The sequence below is a fragment of the Zingiber officinale genome, chromosome 1B, assembly GCF_018446385.1.
Source record: "Zingiber officinale cultivar Zhangliang chromosome 1B, Zo_v1.1, whole genome shotgun sequence".
Classification (NCBI taxonomy): domain Eukaryota; kingdom Viridiplantae; phylum Streptophyta; class Magnoliopsida; order Zingiberales; family Zingiberaceae; genus Zingiber; species Zingiber officinale.
The window spans coordinates 49499298-49524649 of NC_055986.1; the positions used below are offsets into that span (position 1 = coordinate 49499298).

General features: G+C 34.0%; 1 protein-coding gene and 1 pseudogene across 4 annotated transcripts in view; one reads left to right on the plus strand and one right to left on the minus strand.

Annotated features, from left to right (window-relative positions):
• Positions 1-1242: 1242 nt before the first annotated feature.
• The window catches only part of LOC122056284, a 34355-nt gene continuing 10245 nt past the window's right edge, over positions 1243-25352 (minus strand). For all 4 annotated transcript variants that reach the window (XM_042618172.1, XM_042618180.1, XM_042618184.1 and 1 more), the window contains exons 7-14: positions 21008-21100; positions 20571-20666; positions 19906-19959; positions 19619-19822; positions 17104-17229; positions 6639-6704; positions 2163-2462; positions 1243-2059 (exon numbers count right to left, since the gene is read on the minus strand). In XM_042618172.1, coding sequence (XP_042474106.1) covers positions 1583-2059; positions 2163-2462; positions 6639-6704; positions 17104-17229; positions 19619-19822; positions 19906-19959; positions 20571-20666; positions 21008-21100 — 1416 coding nt within the window. In that variant the 3' untranslated portion in view covers positions 1243-1582. The remainder of the gene's footprint in view (positions 2060-2162; positions 2463-6638; positions 6705-17103; positions 17230-19618; positions 19823-19905; positions 19960-20570; positions 20667-21007; positions 21101-25352) is intronic.
• Positions 24279-25202, plus strand: LOC121992582 (annotated as a pseudogene).

A 25352-nucleotide genomic window follows, 5' to 3' on the forward strand; every position in this document is an offset into this window, starting at 1 on the left:
TCAACTATCAAATATTTTTGTTAAAAATGTTTGTTGAAGTGGACATTAGTACCCTTTTGGGGTTCCCCTAAGTGAGTTCATATTCATTTTTTTTTTCAGATTTTGGGTCCTCTATAAATATCAAATTCATGCAAAATGGGCACTATTACACTCTGGGTTTATCGTCTATCTATTCATATTTTTTTCCTCGGACAATGATTAAACTTTTCAATAGATAATCAAGAGATTTAACTTTTAAATATTAGATGCGATATATTGCTAAAAAATTTTCCTACAGTGAAGCGAACCTAAGAACATTAGTATTTGTCGATTTATTTTGATGATCAATAAAAAAAAAATTATGAAATTGAATCAATCATCCCTGATTAAATGATTCAAAAAATTAAATAGCTAATGTCAATTTTAAAAAAGTTATTTATTTTTGAAATTTTTAGCCCTTTAAGGCCGTTAAGAACTTTTAGTAAAACGTGTTTGAATGCCTAGAAATTTTAGATTTGTATGAAACAACATTGTCACATTCTTGTACTTCCTTGTCCCTGCTTATTCTTTTGTAATTTTAAGCCCTATATGGTCATAAAAAAGTGTTTGACCATCCTACAGCTGCCGATTTCGTACCAAATTAATATTGTTGTTTGAGTGTTTCTTAAGTTTAGGCATATTTTTTTCTCAAGATTTTAAGTCCTCTATATTTTGATAACCGTAAATATGCATTGTTACACTCTTACAACAAGAGTTACTCTAAGTCAATTGGCTAATCAACTTGAGTCACTTTTAGTCAACTTAGCCAGCCGACTGACATCATATCTAGTTGACTGATATTTACTTCAAATTGATTGTTCAATTGACTAAAATGATTTTTTTTTTTGTTGACCTGAGTCAGAACTAGATAAATAATTGACATCACTTCTAGTCGAATAATATTATTTCAGATTGACTCTTCAATTGACTAACAACACTTTCACTTAAATACTTGTTGGAATAATAATTTGAATAACAACGAGCCTTAAAGTGTGTTAGAATATGATTATTTTGAGAAATGTGTACTTTTAAATAAATTCCAAAATGTGGTTCGTTAACGAAATTAAGGAATACAACTTACACTTTCCACGTTCCGCAATAGAAACTCATAATCAATGAAAAAAATATTAATGAAACAACGCACATTATATATCATGCTCTTTTAAATATGAATGGCCTATTCTTATAAATGAATAAGAATAAACAAAAAAAAATAACAGCAGCTATGCTTCGAAAATGTAAGAAAATTCTAAACAAATTCCACAATTAAATTACATCACGTTTAATCAAAGATTTCTGGTTCTACAAAGACAACATATTGAAGATTCATACCCTCGAAGCTACTAAATATAATAACATTGACGGAATTCATCATATTTTGGAACAAAACACGCCAAAATATTTTTAAAAAAAAAATAAATGTGATTGTATGCAAACTAAATATAACTACATAACAACATTCTCCCGAGGCTGGTCCCACATGGGGAGGGCACCTGAGCTCTTCAATTGTCCTGCCATAATCTAGTGCACTCTGAAGGCTAAACTTTCAGAAAGCCATTAGCGTTCATCTTTGATCACTAGGAGCTCTTGGTTTGCCCTTGTTAATCGAATTCAGATGTAATGAGACGAAAATGACCACCATGACAACTATCAAGCAGCCAATGAGAGTGCTAAAAAAGAGTGCCCCAGGTTGCCTGGTCTGCATAAACCCATAAATCCCACTCGAAGTCACCAGTATGATGTCAGTAAGACCATCATTGGAGAAGTCTTCCAAAATTAGCGCATGAGTTGGAGGTCCAGGTAAGTCGATAGTAGCTAAAATGCTTCCTCCATGAGATATCACCACAGCCTCGTGCTCACCTGCTGCAACTATCACCTCCTTGTTAGTATGAGAATGTAGAGGAACAGACTTCAAAGTAGGCACAACAACATTTTCCATCATCCCAGATGGAGATGGAAGATTTGACCAAACAACACCAGCTGAAATTTGCCATCTCCATATAGCCTCGTGATCATGCAAACCAGGTGAGTAACAGGTTACCTGAAATTTAGTAAATCAAACAAGGTTCTAAATTGCAGAGGTTGCTAAGACCATAAATCTATTAAGCGGCATATATATTATATCTCAAACAAATCATCTATACCTCCCCTCGGTTTGTAAGAAACACAACATCCCCATGGCTTCCTTTCCGGTGCCGGTGGCCATCATCTCTGCGTACCAGGATTGGACTTGCCACCTCTAGACTAACTACATCATAGTTCCGCCCAAAGCTTCTTGAAAAGTCTCCATGATGGAATAAATTGAAAGGAGAATGATGACAGATAGAAACATTGAAGAGTTGCTCTCGCACAGGTACTCCTGATGTAGCAACAGCCCAGCATGGCTTCAGGACTTCCATAGAACCACTAACAACAGTTTGTTCAGCACCATTTCCACCAACAACCTACAAATAAAACAATAGAAAGCAAAATTGTAGTTGAGCATACTCTGAGAAAGTGCTAGTTAACATAAAAACAAAAAGTTTCTAAATTTTAACAAATAAATTTCAGGTATAGATTCTAATCAAAGGAGGAAAAATTCAATCAGCGCAATGAAATAAAGCATACAGCACTAACAATACAGCCTTAACCTGAAGAAACAAAACTTACCAAAATCCAAAAGAAGCAGCAACAATAATTAATACTTTTCCACCATAGAGTTTTGTGTAACTTCATGTCTTCAGATCATTCAAATTTCTTCTGGTTTTATCCTCTATTAGTCACCTTACACTCCCCTTGCATCATTTTAAGTATCACGTTTGGCCTTTAAAGAACATTTTTTTACTACCTGAACTGATTTTCTTATCCTTCACTATCTTAGTTGTGTTTTGTTGGTGGAAACTCATCCAGTTTTCTATTTTCAGTTTTCATTCTTCAAGAAAATAAGAATTTGAGAATAGAAAAGAAAATTATCAAAAAAAAATCCATCAATTTTTTTGATTTTTTCATTATCGTATTATTCATATTTTAGAAAGACGATGCTTTGATCTTTCCCAAAAATAAGAACAATTTTGCTATAAGAATGTTGAAAATTGAAAAATTTTAGAAAATGAAAACAGAAAATTATTTCCAGTTTACGTAAAGAATTATTCAGAAATATTAATATGTACTTTACCAGAAGCTGGATTTTTCCTACAAAGAATGATTCTCAGATATGGAATGGTGTTTGTTAGTATGGTATGAGGTTAAAGAAGGCTAGCAGTATATTGTCAATAATGGCTATCATGCAAGTTTTTGGAATGACGAATGGATGATGGAGATTCCGAATGGCTGGAAGTTCTGGTCAGTTAGCCATGCAGTTAATGAAGATGAGACATGGGGAAGCTTACTGAATTGGCTCTATATTTTACCAATTCAGCACTTATTTGAATGCAAGAACATCTTAATGAAGATGTACTAAATTGGTGCTTTCCATCAGATGGTGAATATAGCCATGAGGCCTATAATTTTGTTGCCCAACCAGCTGCATCCATGGTAGGCCATTCCCAAACTTGTTGGAAGATAACTTGGAAAATCCCAGATCTTCAACATCTAAGATTTTTTTCTCTGGAATGCTACGCAAAGGGGATAATTTACTAATTTTGAGCAAGGAAGTGCCTAACATATAACAGTAGGTGTTTCTTCTGCCCAACAATGGAAGCAAGTATTTCATGTTCTACAATATTATTTTTTAGGCGAATTTGGTCGTATTTTTATGACCCAATCTGCCAACATATTTCATCCAGGATAACCTACTTGTTTGGCTTACAGAAACCTAACATCAAACTTTTGTGATGATAATGGTTTGCTATGGAAATTTCTTTCAGCACTACTTCTTGGTGCCTATGGTTATGGAGGAATCAAAGAGTTCTTAATCATTATCCCAATCCTTCACAAGCCTCAGTAAATGCATTCTATGTAAAGCCAATTTTTAATATTTGACCAATGCATTGCAGCCCGCTAGAGAGACCACATGGCATCGAAATCCCCCCAAAAAACCTTCTTGCGGTTGAAAACTGACTCTTTCACTTGCTTTTAGACATGACTGGGAGGTGCCATACACAATCACCATGGCTTATGTGTCAGAGGTTACATATAAATGTTGTATCCTGCATATACCCTGGAAGCTGAGTTAATTATCATCCATATGGATCTCAAATATGCTTGGAGAACAGGGTTTCGGAAAATTACTAACTCATTGTGGCGTGTAACATCAATAGTAATCTGCGACGGGTTCCCCTGCTTGTTCCCATGTAGTCATTCTCATTAGAAATCTTTGGAATACAGCCTAGCACATCACAATCTCTCACCAACCACGAGTTACCAACACATGCACCAATTGGCTATACAGAGAAGGACTATGAACTGTAAATTTATTTTTCAAGGTTCAACCATTTAGAGTTATATGTTTTCTTGAGTCTGACTTCCCACACGGAGCACATTTAAACCAAGGTTTAAAATCTCGACCTGTGCCGAGGTTTCAATCTTAGATCGGAACGATACGATTTTGGTATCGCATCGTGCTATGCCGATATGGTTTCGGCATTTTTTTATTTATATATAACAATTATTAAATAAATATATTTATGGTGTATAATTTAAAAATAAATTGTATATTGATTTTATATAAATTCTCAATTATTGGACAATGTAATATGGTTAGAAAACATAATTAAATATATTTTTCTTTAAAGAAAAATTAATCTATCAATAACTTGAATTAAAATTGATACATCAGAATATATTATCATACTAATAAAAAAAGAGTGGCGTGATGGAAAGATTGATTCTTACAACATTCTACTTAGGTAAATGATATAAATTTTAAATAGTAAAAAAAATATCAATTAAACAGTACAATAGTAAAAAAATATAAAATAAAAAAAAAATAGCAGAATATAAATTTATTTTTTTTGGAATTTTTAAAGAATTTTTTAGAATTTTTAAATGAAATTTAAAATATTAAAAAATAATTTTCAGAATATTAATTAAATTTATTTTAAAATTTTTAATTTTAAATATATATTTTTTTTATATTTTATTGGGATAATTTAATTGATATTTATAAAAGCATGTTTAAAATATCACACATGGGAATGGTTTAAATTAATTAAATGAAATTTTTAATTTTCCATCGTGTCAAAATATCGCGTAGTGGTGGATCGCTTTTGGTTGGGGGGAGGGGCGTCGCTTCCAGCGCCGGCGTCCTGCAACGCCTTCGGCACCGTCGCGGGAGAGCGACGCCTTCGGCACCGTCGCGGGAGAGCGACGCCTTCGGCACCGTCGTGGGAGAGCGACGCCTTCGGCACCGTCGTGGGAGAGCGACGCCTTCGGCACCGTCGCGGGAGCACAACGCCTTCAGCGCCGAAGAAGTCGCCGGACGCTTCCAATGCCTCCGGAAGCGTCCGGCGATGCCGCCGAAGGCGTCCCACAACTCCTTCGGCGCCGCCTGCGACGCATCGAGACGGGAAAGTTTAAGGTGCCGGTTGTGGTCAAGCAGCGAAACGGTAAAAACCGTCCGTGCCGCCCGGCACAAAACGGCATTTCAATCCATGCTTTTAACATTTATTGATGTAATTTATCCACATTGAATGTGCACACAAAACCTCAAAGAACTTTCATATTTTAACCACCAAATTCTATTCTATAAATAATGTATTCACCAAACTTCCAATTAAACAATTGTAAGAGTTTTTTATGGAGAAACTGAACCGCTTTAGAACTTTCATTCTACATTACTAAACAGCATGACCCACACAGTGAGGCTAAATCTCAGGAAGAAATCCATCTAATTAACTTCAAATACTTGGGATGCACATTTTATTGTTGATGTCCCCTAATTAACCTAAAATTTTAAAACTCCAGTTGTTTCCAACTTTGGAAAACCTTAAAAATATGAGTACCAAATGTTTCTAACAAACACAATTATGTCACTTGGACTCCAAATATCAGTAGCCACACACATGAATCCAAGTCTCTGACGATTATTCCTAAAAAATTAAACATGATAACAGAGAAACATAATATCCACAACCAGTGTAGTTGTCCCAGTATGTATTTGACACATATACAAAGGGGAAAATAGAGTCCAAATATCAGGTTATATACGAGGCCAATCTAAAATTACATATCACGATAGATAACTTTATATATCATGGAAGTCTTGGAGAATTAAAAATTACAGCAAGGGTATAAAACAAAGTTGCAACAGAAGTAAAATTATTAACAAAAACTATCCTAGTACCATAATTCAAAATACAATGGATAATGCAAAAATCAAAACAAATATCATAACTTAAAATTTTGAGGAAAAGCATCGGATGTTTAAGTTGGATGCATAAAAGGGTCATAGGTGAGCAAAGTAAATTGTAAAAAGAATAGAGACAATCTGACTAATAATTATCATCAAGCAGCACATGTCTCGAGGATCTAATCTAGTTTGAACGTTCATCCCCTTCTTAAACAACTATTTCTTCAGATCATATGAATGATAGATAAAATTAGAAGATAAAGATTGTCATAGAGCGAAATACAATTATGTCATGTACAAAATATTCAAAATGCAAACTAACTAAAAAACATACAAAAATAAGTGAAATCACCTGAACATGATCTAAGACACCATCCCCATTAATATCAGCATGAAGACCTCCTTCTGGCAAATGTAGCTGAAAGGATAAAAAAGTAACAAACAAACAATAACATTAAATTCAAAAAGCAAGGTGATTTCTCAAGCAAAATATTAGTTGAAATTACATTCTCAAGTGGGATAGGTTGAAGCAGATGTATAACCAGATGCTAGTATAGATGATAGATTGAAGGGTAAACAACACTTGAAGCACATGACGTATCAGACTTCAAAATGCAATCCCTTCAAGCAACTGCAACAACAGCAGCAGCAGCAACAGCAGCAACAACAACCAAGCCTTATCTCACTAGGTAGGATCGGTTATATGAATCCTTCTACGTCATTGTACTCTATCCTCTATGATATCATCTATATTTAAATAAATTTTATCTTATTTTATTGTTGCTAACCAAGTCTTTTTTGGCCTTCCTCTCCCTCGTTTGATATGTGTATTTGTCATAGTTTCACATTGCCTAGGGCATTTGTTGGCCGTCTATGTACATGTTCATACTATCTTAAACATGTCGAAGTTGTTCTTTAATAAATGCAACTCTAACTTTCTCTCTAATGCTCTCATTCTTTATTTTGTCCATCCTCGTATGTCCACACATCCATCTTAATATCCTCATCTCTGCAACTTTCATCTTTTGCTTATGTACCCGAGTCATAGCCTAACATTAAGAGTCATGTAACATAGCAGGTCTAACTATCGTTTTGTAGAACTTTCCTTTAAGTTTTAGAGGGTACTTTAATCCTACATGTATTTTATATAAGACATTTCTCTCAATTCCTCCATCGTTTTGCACAAATGATACTAAATACTTAAAGCTCTCACCTCCAGGCAACTCGTCATCTCTTTTCTTAACAATTGTCTACTTACATGTCATATATTATGTCTTTACTCTGCTAAGTCTTAAACCTTTCACTTCTAATATTTTCCGCCAAGATTCTAATTTAGCATTTACTCCTTCACAAGGTAGCACGGATACTCCAATCTTTTTTTTTTTTTGAAGTATCGAACATGGATACGACACGGATACGATACATAAATACACATATCAGATACGACCAAAAATATATTGTTGACTTTTTAGAGGTTTGACCATGCGGATACATTTTGGGCACGACTAGGATACGTTTTTTTGGATACATTTAGGCAAAATTACAAATATTTAAAATTTTTAAGGGTTAATTGAAAAAACTTGAAATTTTCTAGGATTAATTGGAAAATAATTAATAAAATGAATTGGGTTGTGGGTTTTTAAATCCTAAACGTTAATCCTTTTCTGCTCGCCTCTCATCCTACTCACCTCTCATCGATACTGATACCGATACCGACGCTGAAGCACGCCGATGCCGCTGCCGACGCCTCTCGCCATGTAAGCCCTAAATTATTGTTTCTGATTTCTCCTCTACTCTAAAGTGCTTAAACCCTAATCATTTTATTAAGAATATTTGATTTATAAATTTGAATATAAGCCCTAATCTTTCAGTCTTCTTTTTCTTCTTTTGGGTTTCAATTTTTTTGATAAACAGTATCTAAAAGTCTCGATTTTGATCTTACATGCCTCTGTGCTTGCCACTCATTCTCGGCTTTGATCATCTTTCATCTATCTACTATTTTGTTTTATTTTGTTTTATTTTGTTATTTTAGCTATTTTGCAATGGAAATTTCTCAAAAGGAGAGTTTATAGGAGGATGTATATGATTATTCTCCCTTGTAGAAATTTATAACCAAGATTGAAAAGGAGCTGGAGGAGGAAATGATACTTGGTCATGTAACATATGTACTAAAATATGCAAGGGATCGTACTCGAGGGTGAAAGCACACCAATTAAAACTCAAAGGCTATGGAATTACTAGTTGTGTGCCTGTTACAATAGATCAAATAAAGCATATGGAACAACTAGTGGATGACGCAGAATTGAGAAGGAAGAATGCTAAACCAAAAGAAGTTCAATTGCCTTCATCATTTGCATCATCAAACATGGCTTCAAAATCCTCATGCAGTAGTCCTTTTTCCTTGCAAAGTGATGATTCAAGATCAACAAAGAAGAGGAAAGAAACACTTGGCCCTCTTGAAAAAACTTTTAATTTAAATGCTAGAGATGAACTCCACTCTGAAATTGCGAGGTTGTTTTACACAAGGAGATTATCTTACAATATTGCTAGAAATCCTCATTATATTGGTGATTTTAGTATGGCTACTCAACGAACGATTCCTGGTTAGCTTCCACTTGGATACAATTTGTTAAGAACTACACTTCTTCAAAGAGAAAAGGCACATATTGAAAAGTTGTTGGAACCAACAAAAGCCTCTTGGAAACAAAAGGGTGTTAGTATTTGTAGTGATGGGTGGTCAGATGTACAGAGAAGACCGCTTATTAATATCATGTTCATGTGTGAAAGTGGTCCAATGTTTCTAAAGGCAATAAATTGTGAAGGTGAGTACAAGGATAAAGGTTTCATATCTAAGTTGCTCATTGATGCTATAAATGAAATGGGGCACCAGAATGTTGTACAAGTAATCCCGTATGCAAAGTCGTTAGGTTACTTGTTGAGGCAAATATTTTGGACACCTTGTGTTGTGCATACTTGAATCTTGCAATGAAGAATATTTGTACATCGATTGACTCTACAAAACAAAGAAGACTTTGAATAGTGCAAGTGGATAGCTGAAGTATCAAATGACAATTCGATGATCAAGACTTTTATAATGAATCATAATATGAGATTATCGATGTTCAACGATAACTCGAACTTGAAGATGCAAAGACTCGATTTGCTTCCACGATTATTATGCTTAAAAGGTTTAGACAAATCAAGAAATGTCTCAAAAACATGGTGATTAGTGAAAGATGGGATATGTATAAGGAGGATGATGTAGTGAAGGCCAGAGTAGTGAAGTACAAGATATTGGATGATCAATTATGGGAAAAGATTGATTATATACTTTCTTTCACAAGTCCAATTTATGAGATGCTTAAGAAAACAGACACTGATCAACTTTGTCTTCATTTAATATATGAGTGGTGAGATGGAATGATAGAGAAGATTGGGGTTGCTATCTCGAAGGGGCCTCCATTTCACAGTAGAGATTCAAACTTTTATGAGGTTGTTCATGATATTCAGGTGGAGCGGTGTAATAAAAGTAATACACCTCTACATTGTTTGGCGCATTCTTTGAATCCGAGGTAAAACTCTAAAAAATTTTAATTAAGTTTTAGTCTTTTAGCAAATTATAAATATTAGCTCATGTTTAAGTATCAATTTTTTTATATAGATATTATAGCAATGAGTGGCTCCAAGAATCTCCCAATTGTCTTCCTCCACATGGGGGCATCAAAGTTTCAAAGGAAAGGAAAAGTGCATTGAAAGATATTACATCTCTTCATCAGAACGAAGAAGTGTCAATGAAAAATTTGCCTCTTTTTCAAGAGCCATTGATGATTTTTCTAATAATGATGCAGTGCGTGATCGAGGTTTGATGTCTCCAACTAAGTAGTAAGTTATCCATGGTGCTTCCACACCAACTCTTCAAAGTTTAGCTTTAAAGCTACTTGGGCAGCCTTCTTCTTGTTATGAGAGAAATTGGAGCACCTACAATTTCATCCACTCATTGGACAGAAACAAAATAACACCACAAAAAGCGGAAGACTTGGTGTATGTTCACTCCAATCTTCGTCTTTTGTCTAGGAGTCCATGTTATAACGAAGGAGAAAGTAAGATGTGGGATGTTGGAGCGGATGCATTTGATTCCATGGATATAGAGGGTGTTGCTATTCTTGAAAGTGTCAATTTATCTCTTGATGAACCTGAATTGGAGTCAATCTTATTTACTGATGAAGGAAGTATTGGTGATGAGACCGATATGAATGTTTGATTTCTTTTTACTTGCTTAAAATGGATTTGGTGTTTTATATTTTGACATTTTGTACTTGAGATATTATGATCAATGAAATATGGCTTTTCATCTCTATAATTTTAAATTTTTAATACTATATATATATATATATAATGATTGTCGTATCCTAGCCATATTGTATCTTATATTTTCAAAATTTGTTCTTATTCGTATCATATTCAATACGATACCCGTACCCGTATCCATGCAACATAACTTCACTTGTCTTATCTATAAAAATAATATCATCTGCAAATAACATGCACCATGGTACTGTATCTTGAATGTGACAATAAGTTCATCCATTATTAATATAAACAGATAAGAACTTAAAGCAAATCCTTGATGTAACCCTATCCTTATTAAAAATGCTTCAATTAATCTTTCTGGTGTTTTCACTCTAGTCGTTACATCCTCATACATATCCTTAATTAGTTCAATATATGTTACGCTAACACCTCTCTTTTTTAGAATTCCCCACGTAATTTTTGGACCCTATCATAAGTTTTTTCTAAGTCATGAATATCATATGTAGATCATGCTTTTGCTTCCCATACTTTTCAATTAGTTGTCAAAAGATGTATAACTTCTATTATCAACCTTTTAGGCATGACCCAAATTGATTTTTGATCACCGTGGTCTCCTTTCTTAATCTTTTTTCTATTACTCTTTCTCAAAGTTTCATAGTCACTAGTTTAATAACCCTATAGTTTGTACAATTCTGTACGTCTCCTTTGTTCTTATATAAGAGACTAGAATACTTATCCTCCATTGATTAGGCATTTTTTATTTTCAATATCATATTAAATAATTTTATAAGTCATTCAATATCTTGTTTCCCTAAACATTTTCATACCTCTATTGGGATATCTAGTCCCACGGCTTTTTCATTTTGCATCCCTTTTAAAGTTTATTATACTTTTTTACGATAAAAATTTAAATTTCTATACTCATTTGATCTACTTAAATTACCTAAGTTAAGTTGGTTATCTAGACCTTCATTAAAAAGTTGCTGAAAATATATCTTCCACCGCTCTTTTAATTCTCCATTATTTACTAGTATCATATTGCATTCATCTTTAATACATCTTATTTGGCTAAGATCTTTAATACATATCTCTTTCCCCTTCTTTTGTATCCAAGTTTCTATATAATCGTTCAAAAGTTTCACTTTTTCCTTTTTCACTGCTTTCTTAGTCTCTTTCATGGTTATTATATATTTTTTTAAGTTTTCTTCATTCTTACAAATATATAATTTCTTATAGGCTATTCGTTTTTCTTTCACTTTCTCCTATACTTTTTCATTCCACCATCAAGATTTTTACTTGGTGGTGCAAGTCCCTTTAACCCACCGAGTACACTCTTGACAACTATTTTCAACTTTGATATTATCTTAGCCTATATCGTATTAGAGTCACCGTATATTTTACCTAATGGTTATACTTCTACCTTCACTTTAAATATATTTTGTTTCCCATCCTTTAACTTCCACCACTTAATTCTAGGAGTCGTGTATATTTTTCCTCTATTGATACTATAATTAAGGCATATATCCAACATTACTAACCTATATTGGATAGTTAAGCTTTCTCTAGGGATAACTTTAGAATCTTTACAAATCTTTCTATCCCTCTTCCTAACTATAAAAAAATCAATTTATGATTTATTATTCCTACTTTTAAATGTGACCGACTGTTCTTTTTTTTCTTAAAAAACGTATTAGCTAGTATAAGGTCATATGCTATCGCAAAATCCAATATAATTTTCCCTTCTTTATTTTTTTGTTCCAAACACGTAATCCCATGCACCATCTCATATTTCTCATTTTCACTCCGACATATCCATTTAGATCGCCTCCTATTAAAATCATTTAATTTAATGGAATGTTTTGTAATACCTCTCCCAAAATCTTGATTTAGTTTCTTCATCTAATGTTACTTGAGGTTTATATATGCTAATTATGTTTCCGCTTCTTTCGCCACTACTATCTTGAGAGCTATAATTCTATCCTCCTTTTTAACTACTCCAATAATTTCATTTTTTAACGAACTATCTAAAAAAAATATCGACTCCAATTCTTATTTTACTCTTTCCGTGTACCATAACTTAAAACTCAAGTTCTCTATCATTTTTACCTTCTCGCCTACCTATTTAATCTCTTGTACACACAAAATACTAATTCTTCTCCTAATCATCGTATCTACTACCTCAATTGCTTTACCGGTGAAGGTTCTTATATTCCTTGTTCCAAATCTTAGACTATTAGTCTTTCTATAATATTTATTTTTATCCCACCTATGGTGTGAGAACTCTTGCCTATTGAATACTACACCCAAGTTCTCATAAAGATGTAGCGATCCTTACTGATATGTTATAGTCAAATCCTACAACGCGAACTCTTGGATATTTAGCACTACACTCGAATTATAAAGAACTCTTGCATATTTAGCACTACACTCGAGTTCTGAAGATATAGCGGTCCTTGACGAGGCGTTAGGACCCTGCAACGCGTTCCTTCCAAGAAATAACCTAGCATTAGCACAATAGTTTAATGGATCCATTCAATAAGCATTTGTCATAGTTTAACGTTGGTTGACAACATAACACAATTTTCCTTATCAGGGCTTAGGACCGACCAAGTCGTGATGGGCAATTCCTTCAAGCATAAACTAAAAATACCAAATTCCAAGATTATGAAAAGCTAAATCATCAAAAAATACAAATTAAGTTACGAATGAGTTTGTCTAGAATTTTATTCAGTAATTTAATATGATGTTTTTATTCAAATCAATAAGTGAAGATTTAAATTAAAATAAGGGTTTAAATTTTGGATAACATGAACACCGGATCCGATTAGGAGTAGTTGATTAAACTAGGTTGAATATGGATCTTAATCGAATTATAAAAATACTAAATGCATTAGAATTGGATCATGGTTCACATCAAGATTATGTTAGATTAGAGTTTGATAGACCAGAACCTAGTGTTTGTTTGGATTATATTAAATTCATCAATATTTAATCTATTAAGCAATTTAATAGGGTTACTATTAGTGTTGATCATGTAGCCGTTGAATTGTTTTGTAGTCATGGCCACTGCTGATCCCCTTGCATAAAAAACCTCTTCCCCCCTCTGATAGTTAGGGCATGTCCACTAAAGGGGAGGAAGAGAGTAAAGAAAGAAAGAGAGCTAGAGAATGGAGAGGAGAGAGGTTTCTCTTGTTTTGTCCACTTAAAGATTAGCCTGGTACACAAAGCTTCAATCAATGTGGGATCTCAGAGAAGGGTCTATTATACGTAACCTTATCTTGTTTAGTCTACTTGAAAAGAGAAAAAAAAAAAAAAGTGAAGAGAAGAGAAACACCAAAAGTTAAACTTTGATTTTGTTGTTCCGAGAGTTGCAGGGCAATGTGATTCCAGGCAGTAATTGATCGAGCACTATCTAGTGCCGAGGTAGTGGGCAGCTGGCCCAATGCCTAGCACCTAGAGGGTATGTGGGCACTAATAATAAAAAAGAGAAGTAAATTAAATTAAGAATGAGTAAGATTAATATCTCTGTGTATAAAAACTAAATCTTTCATCAATTTACAATCACAAATAATAAAGTCATAATTAATAAATAGCCACTAAAATTTCATAATTAATAGACAAAGCAGTAACAATCATAATTGATAAATAAGTACTGTCATAATTGATAAACAAACACTAAAAATGCATAATTGATAAATAACCACTCAAAATTCATAATTGATAAATAAGCACTAAAATTTCTGACTGATAAAAAAGCACTAAAAATTCATGTCATAATTCTAAGTTGCAAGAAAACACATACCTATTTTATAATTAATGTAATGCTACAATATCAAAATATAAATAAGATAATTAATGTTAAATGACCCAGCAACTAATAAAAACATCCAAAGTTCATGTGACCATCTAGAAGGTTTGCTTAGGTTGCTTTTTAAACAGGACACCTAGCCACTTGGTGTGAAGCGGCCCCTTGGCAAAACTACTTTCATCCACCATTGTATGGAACCAAATATAAGAAACGAAAAGTAAAATTGTTCTTTTCTTCCTCCGTTTTTCTTTTTCCACTTAAGTAAACAAGAAAACCTTGCTCCATTCCCCCTCAGGCCTTTTTCCCCTTAAAAAAGTCTCCTTAGACCCTTGTGCCAACCACCACTCCTCCTAGCTGCCGCCCCACAAAGGATTTCTCCTTGCACAGTCGAGTGTTGTAACACATTAAATTTTGTATTATCATCATTATATAACATTTCAGCTTTTGCAATATAAAAAGGCAGCACAGCAATACATAACAAAGTCAAAATGCAGCTATAGCAATACATAACAAAGTCAAAATGCAGCTATAAAACCTAGTTTTGTTTAAAGTTTACTCTGGAACCAATGTTTTTACAAATAGCTTAAAAGTATCAGCTGGCAAATAAACCTTATATAAAACAATTTTGAAGGAATTTTTTTATAGTTGAAAAAGGTTGTATAATTTTTTTGAAATAGTTTCCAAACAGAATGAAATCCATGAATCAATATAAAATTCTAGAATTACAATCATAATTTAAATCTCATGCCGTACTGAGCAGAATTTATTTTTCCGTCCAAGGATGGGTACGACACCGACACCGACACATCCCACGACTGCATGAGACCCCATGGGCTCGTAGAGGCCATGCATGAGGCCCACAACCCCAGGGCTGCACAGAGGCCTCACACGAAACCGCAGCGGCTACCATAGGCCACTGAGTTTTTTTCTTTCAATTTTTATTTTTTCTTTATTTTAATTTCTTTTTTAATGGTTAATTCTTTCCCTCTTAATTATTTCTCTTTCCTCCCCATATTTAATTTCTTTCATCCTTAAACACATGGAAAAATAATAATTTTGTATTCTTTCCTCCATAAATGTATGGAAAAAGATTTCCAGATTAAAACAAATTAAATTCAATTTAATTTAAACCTATTTTATCTTAATCATGATGTTTTACACTTTAGTTAATCATAAATTGACTTTTAGTCGATCCTAATTTCTAAAATATTAGTTTAACCTAATATTTATAAGTAAGTATTTATAGTAATCAAATATTATATTAATATTTTTTAATTAATATATTTTATATTTAAAAAATATCAAGACTATATCAGCACGACACAATACAATACCAAAATCGTATCGTTCTAATCATAAACCAAAACTCCAATACGACTAAAAATTTTAAATTGTGATTACAACTTTAGGCTTCAATATTTATCCAATCATCATAAAAGGGGCTAATAAAGATTAGCTAACTTATGGATAGCATTAACATAAGTTATCTCTACAAGAAAATGAATAGCAAAACCATAACAGATAAATTCTCACTCAAGACTTATACCAAATACACAGAAAAATTAAAGGATTGGTAATTGAATTTGCCCTTCATTACAACTTATTTGCGATCAGTTTGGAAGATTAATGTTTCCAGATTGAAATAAGCTATATACAACTATAGATACAAGTCTAGATAGAATTTAAAAAATAAATAAGATAGTATAAAGCCTAAACTGAATTTTTTTGATTTCTAGAATTTAAAACTGCACAGAAACTCTCCTGATATTGGTTCGCATGGCTAATCAAGGACTGGAAGAACCAGATAGCTTGCTAATGTTTAGTAGTCATGTTTTTGTACTTATTTTGATGATACCAGGCAGTAAATAACAGATTGCATGCTGCATGCTACAATGAGTAACAATTTATGAAAGTTGTACCAAAACAGAACACAAATGAGAAGTGATACAAATAAAACTTGATTTATGAACCAAGAGAAGATAAAATCACGTTGATAAAAAGTAGGTTCATCATGGAAATGGAAAAAATAATTGACGTGAAAATTTAGGAAGTTAAAACATTATTTAGTATTTGACTGAATTTCTGAAGACAAATCTAAGATTTTGTCATTTGACTCCAACGTTTCATTTTCCACCTCCATTAATTTATTTTTCCACCAAATTAGTATGTGAGTTAAGTTAATCAGTGGCAACCACTGATGAGTTTTCTTATTCGATGCCTCACCAACAACTATCAAACTTGGGAACATCTATACATAGCTCTTGCTCTCATTACATGGATGTTACGAAACAACTTAAACATCCAAGAAAACTTTTGTGACTAACCCATGTAATCATTCCATTCTTAGGGAGAAAAAAAAATGATAATGGGAAAAAGGACCACTCTAATCCCTACAATTTTTCTATCACAAAAATTGAAAGAGATGAAAACTATGATGTTTTCAATGTTCATACACAACTAATCCATATGAATAAGTTCCTCCAGTGTACAATTATCTTATAACATTACAACAGCTAATAAAACAATAACGAAGCGTTTATCCCACTAAGTGAAGTCGACTATATGGATCCTCCTACGTCATTGGACTCAATCCCTTATTGCAAGGGGTAATAGATATAATTTATTTACATAAGCAAAAATGTCAAACATTTCATTAGAAACAACCTTTTCTGTTATTAGTCAAAATAATCAAAAGTACCTGGCAAATGGTTCGTCCGGAGGCCAAGTGCACAACCTCTATTCCTTCTTTCTGATGTGCAACAACAACATTTGGAACCCACCAAACTTGAGTGTGATTTGTAATGGTTGGAATGTAAAGTGATCTCTGTAGAGAGTATGTTAGAAACTAAGGCACATGAAGTATATATTCAAATGCAGAAAAGGATAAGTTGGCAGAGGCAGCATATCAATTAGCAAACTGCATAAATAATGTTTGAAAAATAAATACTAGTCCAATATACAACAGTTAAGATGTATCAAAGAGAAAACAGTTCGACATTATTACATTACAAAAAGTGGTAAAACAGTTTGCATAGTAATCTTTCCTCTGAAGTCCCAAGACATGTAAATCATAAACAAATAAAATCCACAGGTTGCACAATTCACTCAGCAATGTGAAAAGAAGGAGCTCAAATGCTTGAGAAAGATTATTAGAAGGTTGAATTAAGGATTTGAAGATACATTATGATGTTACCAGCATGTTCTTGTGGACCCAACAAGGAACTAGTTATGTATTTACTACACCTACTAGTGGTCTATATCATGATGGATACAACTTGGTATATAGATAAATATTGGTTCATTCAACAATCAAATTGGTATCAGATAATCTTGATTCTCCTTCATAAGCATATTGCCACTTTGTCCACTAAATTTATTAAAACTCTTCTTAGTTATAAGTTTTTTGTGGTATTTTATATTAATTTAGTGCTTACTCTTTTCACTTTTGGTCCATGAAATACCTATGGTTTTACATATATACATACATGCACGGCTCTATATATATATATATATATATTTCCCACCTGTGATTAAAACTAAACGAGCTGATTCAATAATCAATATTCCTTTTTGAATAGGTATATAAATCATTCATTTTCAACATTGCATCGAGATTCATCTCTTAATTTTATGAGATGAAGGAAACACAAAGCTGGCTGTTTTTGCAAATCCAACACCAAATTCTATGGAAGCTGGTATAAGCAAAATGATTGCTACTTCCTGGGGCAAGCAAGATTTGAACCATGTGTGCCTAGTGAAAACAAAAATGCAACACGGCCATTAAGAAAGATTTTTTGAAGAATAAACTAAACAGATAGACCGATAACTGGTATCAAGGGATTTATCTGATGAAATGGAACATGGGTAAAATACCAACGTCCAAAATTTAGCTGTCTGAGCAAGCATTGCTACCAGAACATACAGCTTGATAGCTCTGTGCATATCCAAATTGTCACTAAAACCATTACATTCAACCTACCAGGCTGATATACAACTCATCCTTCTCTACATCAAACCATTTCAATATGTGTATGAATTCAGTACATCCCACTTTACTGACACTGAATTGGCTCACGTTCCAGTGATACTATTACATTCCACTTTTCCCTCATACCATATTATTAACTATACCACAGCAACAAAATCAGTCCAGAAAACTAGGTAAGTGATGACTGGATATCAAACCATTCAAGTAGGCAATAACCATGCTAACATACAACATGTCAGCTTAGGTTAAAAAGTATTAAACATTTAGCTGGCTATTAAATGAACATTTGACATGCACCACAAAGCAATGTGCAAGTAAATTGTGCTTCACGTCAATTGTGGCACATGAACCTCAACAAGACACCTAAAGAAAACACCCATTATGAATATTAGCCAAAATTAGGGAAAAAAAACTCTTATGTTGCACATGCAAAAGAATTAATTTCCCCAACAAGACTAAAAGAACCTTTAACTTCTTTCCTACATAAAAACCTTTTGTTGATAATTTTTTCATTAGTATTTTTTATGTTTTCACCAAGTTATTGTTGCTCTGATAAACTTTTACCAAGAATAAGTAACAAATGTTCAATCCAATCTCAGTATCTCACTATCAAAGGTCAAGGTGCAATATTTTGAAATCTTCAAAGTTTGGATAAATGAGGATGAGTTTTGATCTAAATACATCAAATAAATAATCAAGATTTTAACCAAATCAGTTAGCAGAACTTCAGAATATATGCACTGCAATGTGAAAAGGAGAATTCACTACTAGGACTTCTTGGAAATCGAGAACTTTCTCCAAAGCTTCTTGGAATTGATAATGGGGAAGGTGTGATCACTGTGTTATTAACAGACAAGGTCTTTACCAGTAAAGATAGATTTTGGTTAAGTCGTTCAGCTTGGATATGACACCAAAACCTAGCTTCAGTGCTTTGGGGCTTCATTTTAGAAATGTCTCAGTTTTACATTAATTCTGCTGATTATTTAATTCCCTGAATTATACTGGTTGCTAACATTTTGCTTTTCATTTTTCCCATGATTTTCTAATTTGTAGTTGCTGAAAATGTTTATCCATTATACTACTATACTTTGTCGAACAGTATAACAATTACAGAGTCAGGGTAGAAAGAATGTCACAATTTCCACATAAAATGTGATATGGCAAACAAAATGTGATCTAATAATATCCATCATACATATCCAGACAACTTTTATATCACCTCTACCTTTTTAGGTTTTGCTGAACCAGCATAATCTGCAGCCTTTCCAATCGCTCTTGCAATTTTATTTGATGCATCTTTCCCTGGTGGATTGTGCTCAACAGGCTTATACACAGTGTGCGTGGGAACTTTGCCAGGTGTTTTCTTCAATGGCTTCCTTTTATGCTTTCGGAAATGTGCTAACTCTAATGAAGTATCTTCCCTCCTATCCTGATAAGAAAGACAAGTATACTACAGTATGAGCAAGTGGACTCTTGGGCTAATATACAGTAGCAAAGAAGTTCAGGATTTACCCAGCGATGAGGCATAACACCAAGAATGGATTCTCTAAATTCTCTACATTCAAACTGCAAATGGGAAAAAAATGATATTGAAGGTGATCAAGAAAGTTCAAAAAATATACAGATTTGTGATTATGGCTTGCAGTATTAACATTCAAAAGTAGCAAACTACTCTAAAAATTATATTGACTTTTGCTGATAACTTAGCAATACTATCATCCAAAGAGTAGTGAATCACTCTACAAACAATAGCTGATCAAAACAGTTATTTTTATCACTACATAACTATTTTAAAATTGGTTAAAAGCAGCTAATGCACAAACTCCAACAGAATGTATACAACATTAACACTCAACAGAGATACCTCGCTACAAGTAACATAATGCATTTTTCATAAACTCTATGTTCATACTTGAGATATTTCCAGTAGCACAAGACAGAGAAATAAATAGCAATTATACATGTTATGTATGGGTCAAATAAGTGGCATGCATCAGCTAGCACAAATTGAACGTACTTAAGATATTTCATGCAGCACCAATACAAAAAATAAAACAACAATTATGAATAGTCATACATCTTATCTGGGTCAAATAAGTGGCAAAGTAAATGCATCAACTAACACAATTTGAAACTCATAGTTTTTCTCTTAGGTCATGGCAAATTTTGTTGTTTACCTCTCCAGGGTGGCGAGTATTAAGAGCATGAACATCAAGTTTGTAGTGGTGCTGAGGGATCAACTGCGATGCATCAGAAGATTGAACCTGGATATTCTGCATGTCCATTTTAGAGGGGACCAGAACATTAAGAAATACACCACAACATTAATGTGATGAGTGTGCCTTGAGAGCTGAATCATCTAAGGAAATAAGCAGAATGAAAAAAACAAATAAAAAATACTATATGTAGGTTAGGAGCAGAAAACTATTTATATGGTATGTAATGCCATATAATCGTGCTACTTTTACTCAGACTTGCAGACTACAAAATTACATAATCTCCCAAATGTACACAATAAAATAGCTGAAGAGAAGGAACTAAATGAGTTCCAGTGAGTTGTGTAATTGAGTCCATATGAGGAAGATCATGAGTGAGATTATGAGTGACAACATACTTCATTCTTTCTACTCCATCTTAGTGTGCCAGTACGGCCAGCAAAAGCATAAAATGCAAAATGGCGTAGATCTGCAATGCTGCTTCCAGAATTCTGCATCAAAAGAATGGCATACATTAGTAGAGTATTGCATTCAAACTTTTCCCTATGTTTAACTCATCCATGAAAAGGCTACCCTTGAAATCTAACTTCTACTAGAGGTTATATTATGAACAATCATCTACAACTCTTATAATTAATTTATAGTAGAAGTAGCCTAATTTGCAGAAGAATAATGAATCCATGTCAATCATCAAATAACATCCAGGCAAACTAGCTAGGGCTTAGCAATCAATAGAAATGAACTGAGTTAGTCATAACTAACTTTTTTAAAAAAAAAAAAATTATAGAAGAAGATTCATCAGGAGTGGAGTTAAATCCCTGATGATTCCACAATTTGGTTTAATTGCGTGAATCAAAAGGCATACATGCAAGATCTTAAAATGGGCCTCACCATGTCCCACAATATTACTTACTATAGAAAGATAATAATCAGGAAACTAACCTATTAATCCAAACATACTGGATTATTTATGGCATAGCTGAATAATAGTACGGTTCTCAACTAAACTCTTCAATATTAGTGAAAAGGCTACTGATCCAACCCATGTTTTATAAAAAAAAAAAAAGGACTAGGATAGAAGATAAAAAATCAGCTAGATGTGATCTGTTCGAAAAAGAGGTCAAGGCAGCTGCATAGGTGATTTCAATAGGCACATATCATACTTTTTGAGTCACCTTCAGTTAAGTAGCTTATTCCTTTTTCAATTTCTCCTCTTTTAGGCTTTGTTTGCTCCAAAGGGTGGATAGAGGAAGGAAAAGGATTAAGGGTGGAAAAAGATAAACAGTGGAAAGGAAAAGAAAGAAAAAGAGAGAAAGAAGGACCAAAGGAGTAAAGGAGAAGGTGATGAGGAGAAAGGGAGGATAAATTCGTGGTAGGAGGAAAAACTCACAGTCAAGCTAGGCTACCATGAGCTCATGGTGAGACCAGACAGCCTCAATCTCATGACCAAGCGAGGCCTCCGTGAGTTCGCCAAGCTATTGGCTCGCCAGAGGCTAGCTCACCTAGTTATTGTTGTCACCGATTGGCCGTTGGCTTTAGCAAAGGAATGATTGGTCGTCGGATTTATCACAGGAGTTGTTGGGTCAACAAATTTGGAAGATTGTTCGCCATTGGTTGGTTATTGGGGGCATCCCGAAAGTTCAGGTCCAAATATGACTTTCAAATTAAGATCTGAATCAGTAGATGCTGCCAAAAAGCCCATTTAGGCAGACAAAAAAGGGATTAAAATTGATCGATAGAAGGATTTAGAGTCTATCCTTTCTTTGATTTTATGTTAAGTAAATGAAGAAAATTATCTCAACTCTAGTGCAATTCCTTCGTCCATCTTTTAGGGTTAACAGGGCATTATAGCAGCGGATTGCAAATTTATTTCTCCTGGCAACAAAGTATCCTCTAACTTGATACCTTCTTATGCATCATCTCCTCTTTCTCCACGCAATGAGTTGTGTATTTTCTGGCTATATGGATTTATGAATCTTATGTATTTATAAACATGTTTGATTGAATATACTTGTTTGTTAATTGCATTGCTATGTTAGGAAACTTTTACGTTTTGTCAATGTTATGTGTTGTTGTGCAATGTGAAATGATGAAATATATGTGTTGAGTTTACTTATCACTTGTTTATTTGTAATTTATTTTTTTTGACGAATTAATATACTTAATGGATATCTATGCCAGTCCTTTTTAATTTTTATATCAATTTAAACTTCATTTTCATATTTTTCATGTTGGCCACATATGCCCCCAGATACTCCGCACAGTTCCTCCTAAAAATCACTAATTAAAACCCTGGATGCAAAATTAATTTTTATTTCTAACCACAAAATTAAATAAGCTTTTTCATGAAATATGTGCAATCCCAGTGCGTTAGGTTCTCACCAAGGAAAGATCTGGTCGAGATAACTGGTCTCATATGCAAAAGAAGTAAACATTCAATTCTGGACCAAAATTTTCTGACAATGCAAGGACAAGATGATTGGAATAGCCTTCTCATGCTAGCAACTAGATAATCCCAAAGCAAGTAGTCCCCATAATTTTGGGTCAATAGGATAATGTACAAAACCTTGCAACCGCAATCAAAGAATTTTTATAACACAAACCTAGCCATGCAGCAGTAAATTAGCCTTAATGAGTCATCATTCAAATGATATGAAGACCATAAATATATAAGTACATACACACATAGACATAGGGGATACTTTGATTTCTGAAGGGACTGACAACTATCTTGTACCTTATTTCCTTTTTCAATGCATCAACCTGAGATAAAAAAAGAATCTAAATAAATAATCTCAAGGCCTGATTACGATTGAACTCCAACCCTCTCCCCCACTTCAGTCCAGAGCAATCAGTTAATTCTCTTTATATAGTCAATTCAATTGATCAGTCAAGCAAGCAGTGAAAAGATCTTCAAAATGCCTATATGGTTTGATAAAAGATCTTTAGAAACCAATTCCATTTCTACAAACTGAGAAAAATGCCAATGTAACTACCCCTCAGATACCAAGACTAGACATTTTTGCTGGGAACTCTCGCTCCAACACAAACTCTGGTTGGAGCTGCGAGGAAGGTTACCTCAAGATATGGCCAAATGGATAAAAAGAAAGTTAGATTAGGTGGCTACCCTAAGAAAGTAGGGAAATAACAACAAGCCCTGGTTGCAGCTGCCAACGAAGGCTACCTTTAGATATGGTTAACTGGGTAGAAGAAAACTTGCCTGCTCAGAGAAATTAAAGCAATTAGATTAAGCAGGTCGCCTTAGGAAGGTAAGGCAGTAGTGGAATGAAGCATTGATTTGAACCATCAAGAAGATAATCTTCTGTTAGGTCCTTTTCCGGTGCAATACAGGAAAGTGCCCTCTTTTATCATCCCAACGGCTTTTTTGTATTGCATGCATGGCATAACTAGGACTCCTTTAATTATGATTAAGCCCATGTTTGCTGAGGGCCCAAAAAGGGGGATGAAAGAATGCATACTGGTGTTTAGATAGAGAATGCTTCACAAACTACTTAAGGAAAGGTTCGACAAAGGAATGGAGATACTACTGGATAAGGAAAACAATTTAAGAGATCTAAATGTGGATTTGTCTTTCACTGAAAATGAAGAAGACAAATGGGACCTTTCTTTGTGCTTTTCCTGCCCTATTCTAATTAAGAAAATTCTGGCATGGCCTGTGAAGGTGTTGACAACAAGATAAAGGAAGGGGCCCATGTAGTTGTTGCACCTGTCAACTGGGCAACGAAAGTTCAGCATCTACTACAAAGAGAGAGACCACTTCATATAACCACAACTGTGCTAGGCAGCATGTGGAATAGCCAAAAGCCAGAATTCTCATTAAAAACTCCTTTCACGTTCAGGTTTGAGAGCACTTTTCTCATTTCAAATTCCTCATTCCCATTTGCAGGAAATCCTCATCAATGAATTAACAACTTGTGAGACCCTATCAATTCAATCTCTCAAGCCCTGAATCCCCCACCCCACCTAGAACTCAAATCTCTCTTCTGACTCAATATACATGGGCACCTGCATCTATGAGGGTTCACCCACCCTGATGTAAATTCATCTTATTGCACCTAAAATCTCCATTTCTACAAAGATGACATGTGTTTTTATTGTTGATTTTTATGGAATTACATTGCAACAATCTTTCTTGGCAGCATTGTTTCCATAATCTTAGAAGCACTGGCTTCCATAGCCAAACAAAAGTCAAAAAAAGATCTGTAGCACATAATCAAATTGGATATGTACAAGTCATGTTCGTACTGGTTTATCATGTGGAACAATAGAAGGAATTCAACCACTAGCAATTGGCAATTTATGTATCAATGATGTTAGATGCATTCGCCAAAGCTCTAGCATTGCAACAAACAATGTCAAATATGTAGTGGTGTTAGGTGCTCTAGCCAAGTTGGCTCCTATTTCAGCTATGATCTTCTCCATTACAAGCTTCTCATATGCAGGAATATACGAAAGTTTCATAGCAAATTATTTTTATTCTTAGCCACTTTGGGTTGTGGGGCTTACTTCCTAGCCCCTGTGGGAGTAGTGACTAACGTTATAGGACGTTGGGCCACCAGAACATTAGCATGAGTAACGTTGGTGGACCAAAGGAGGTTTGGAGTGCACCGGACATGTAGCTTACCGAATGAGTTGGGACATGGATGGGAATGCATTAGAAGTTGGAACCAACCAACCTCAATCAATTGTAGACTTTGAAAAAACATGCAGTGAAAAAGAGAT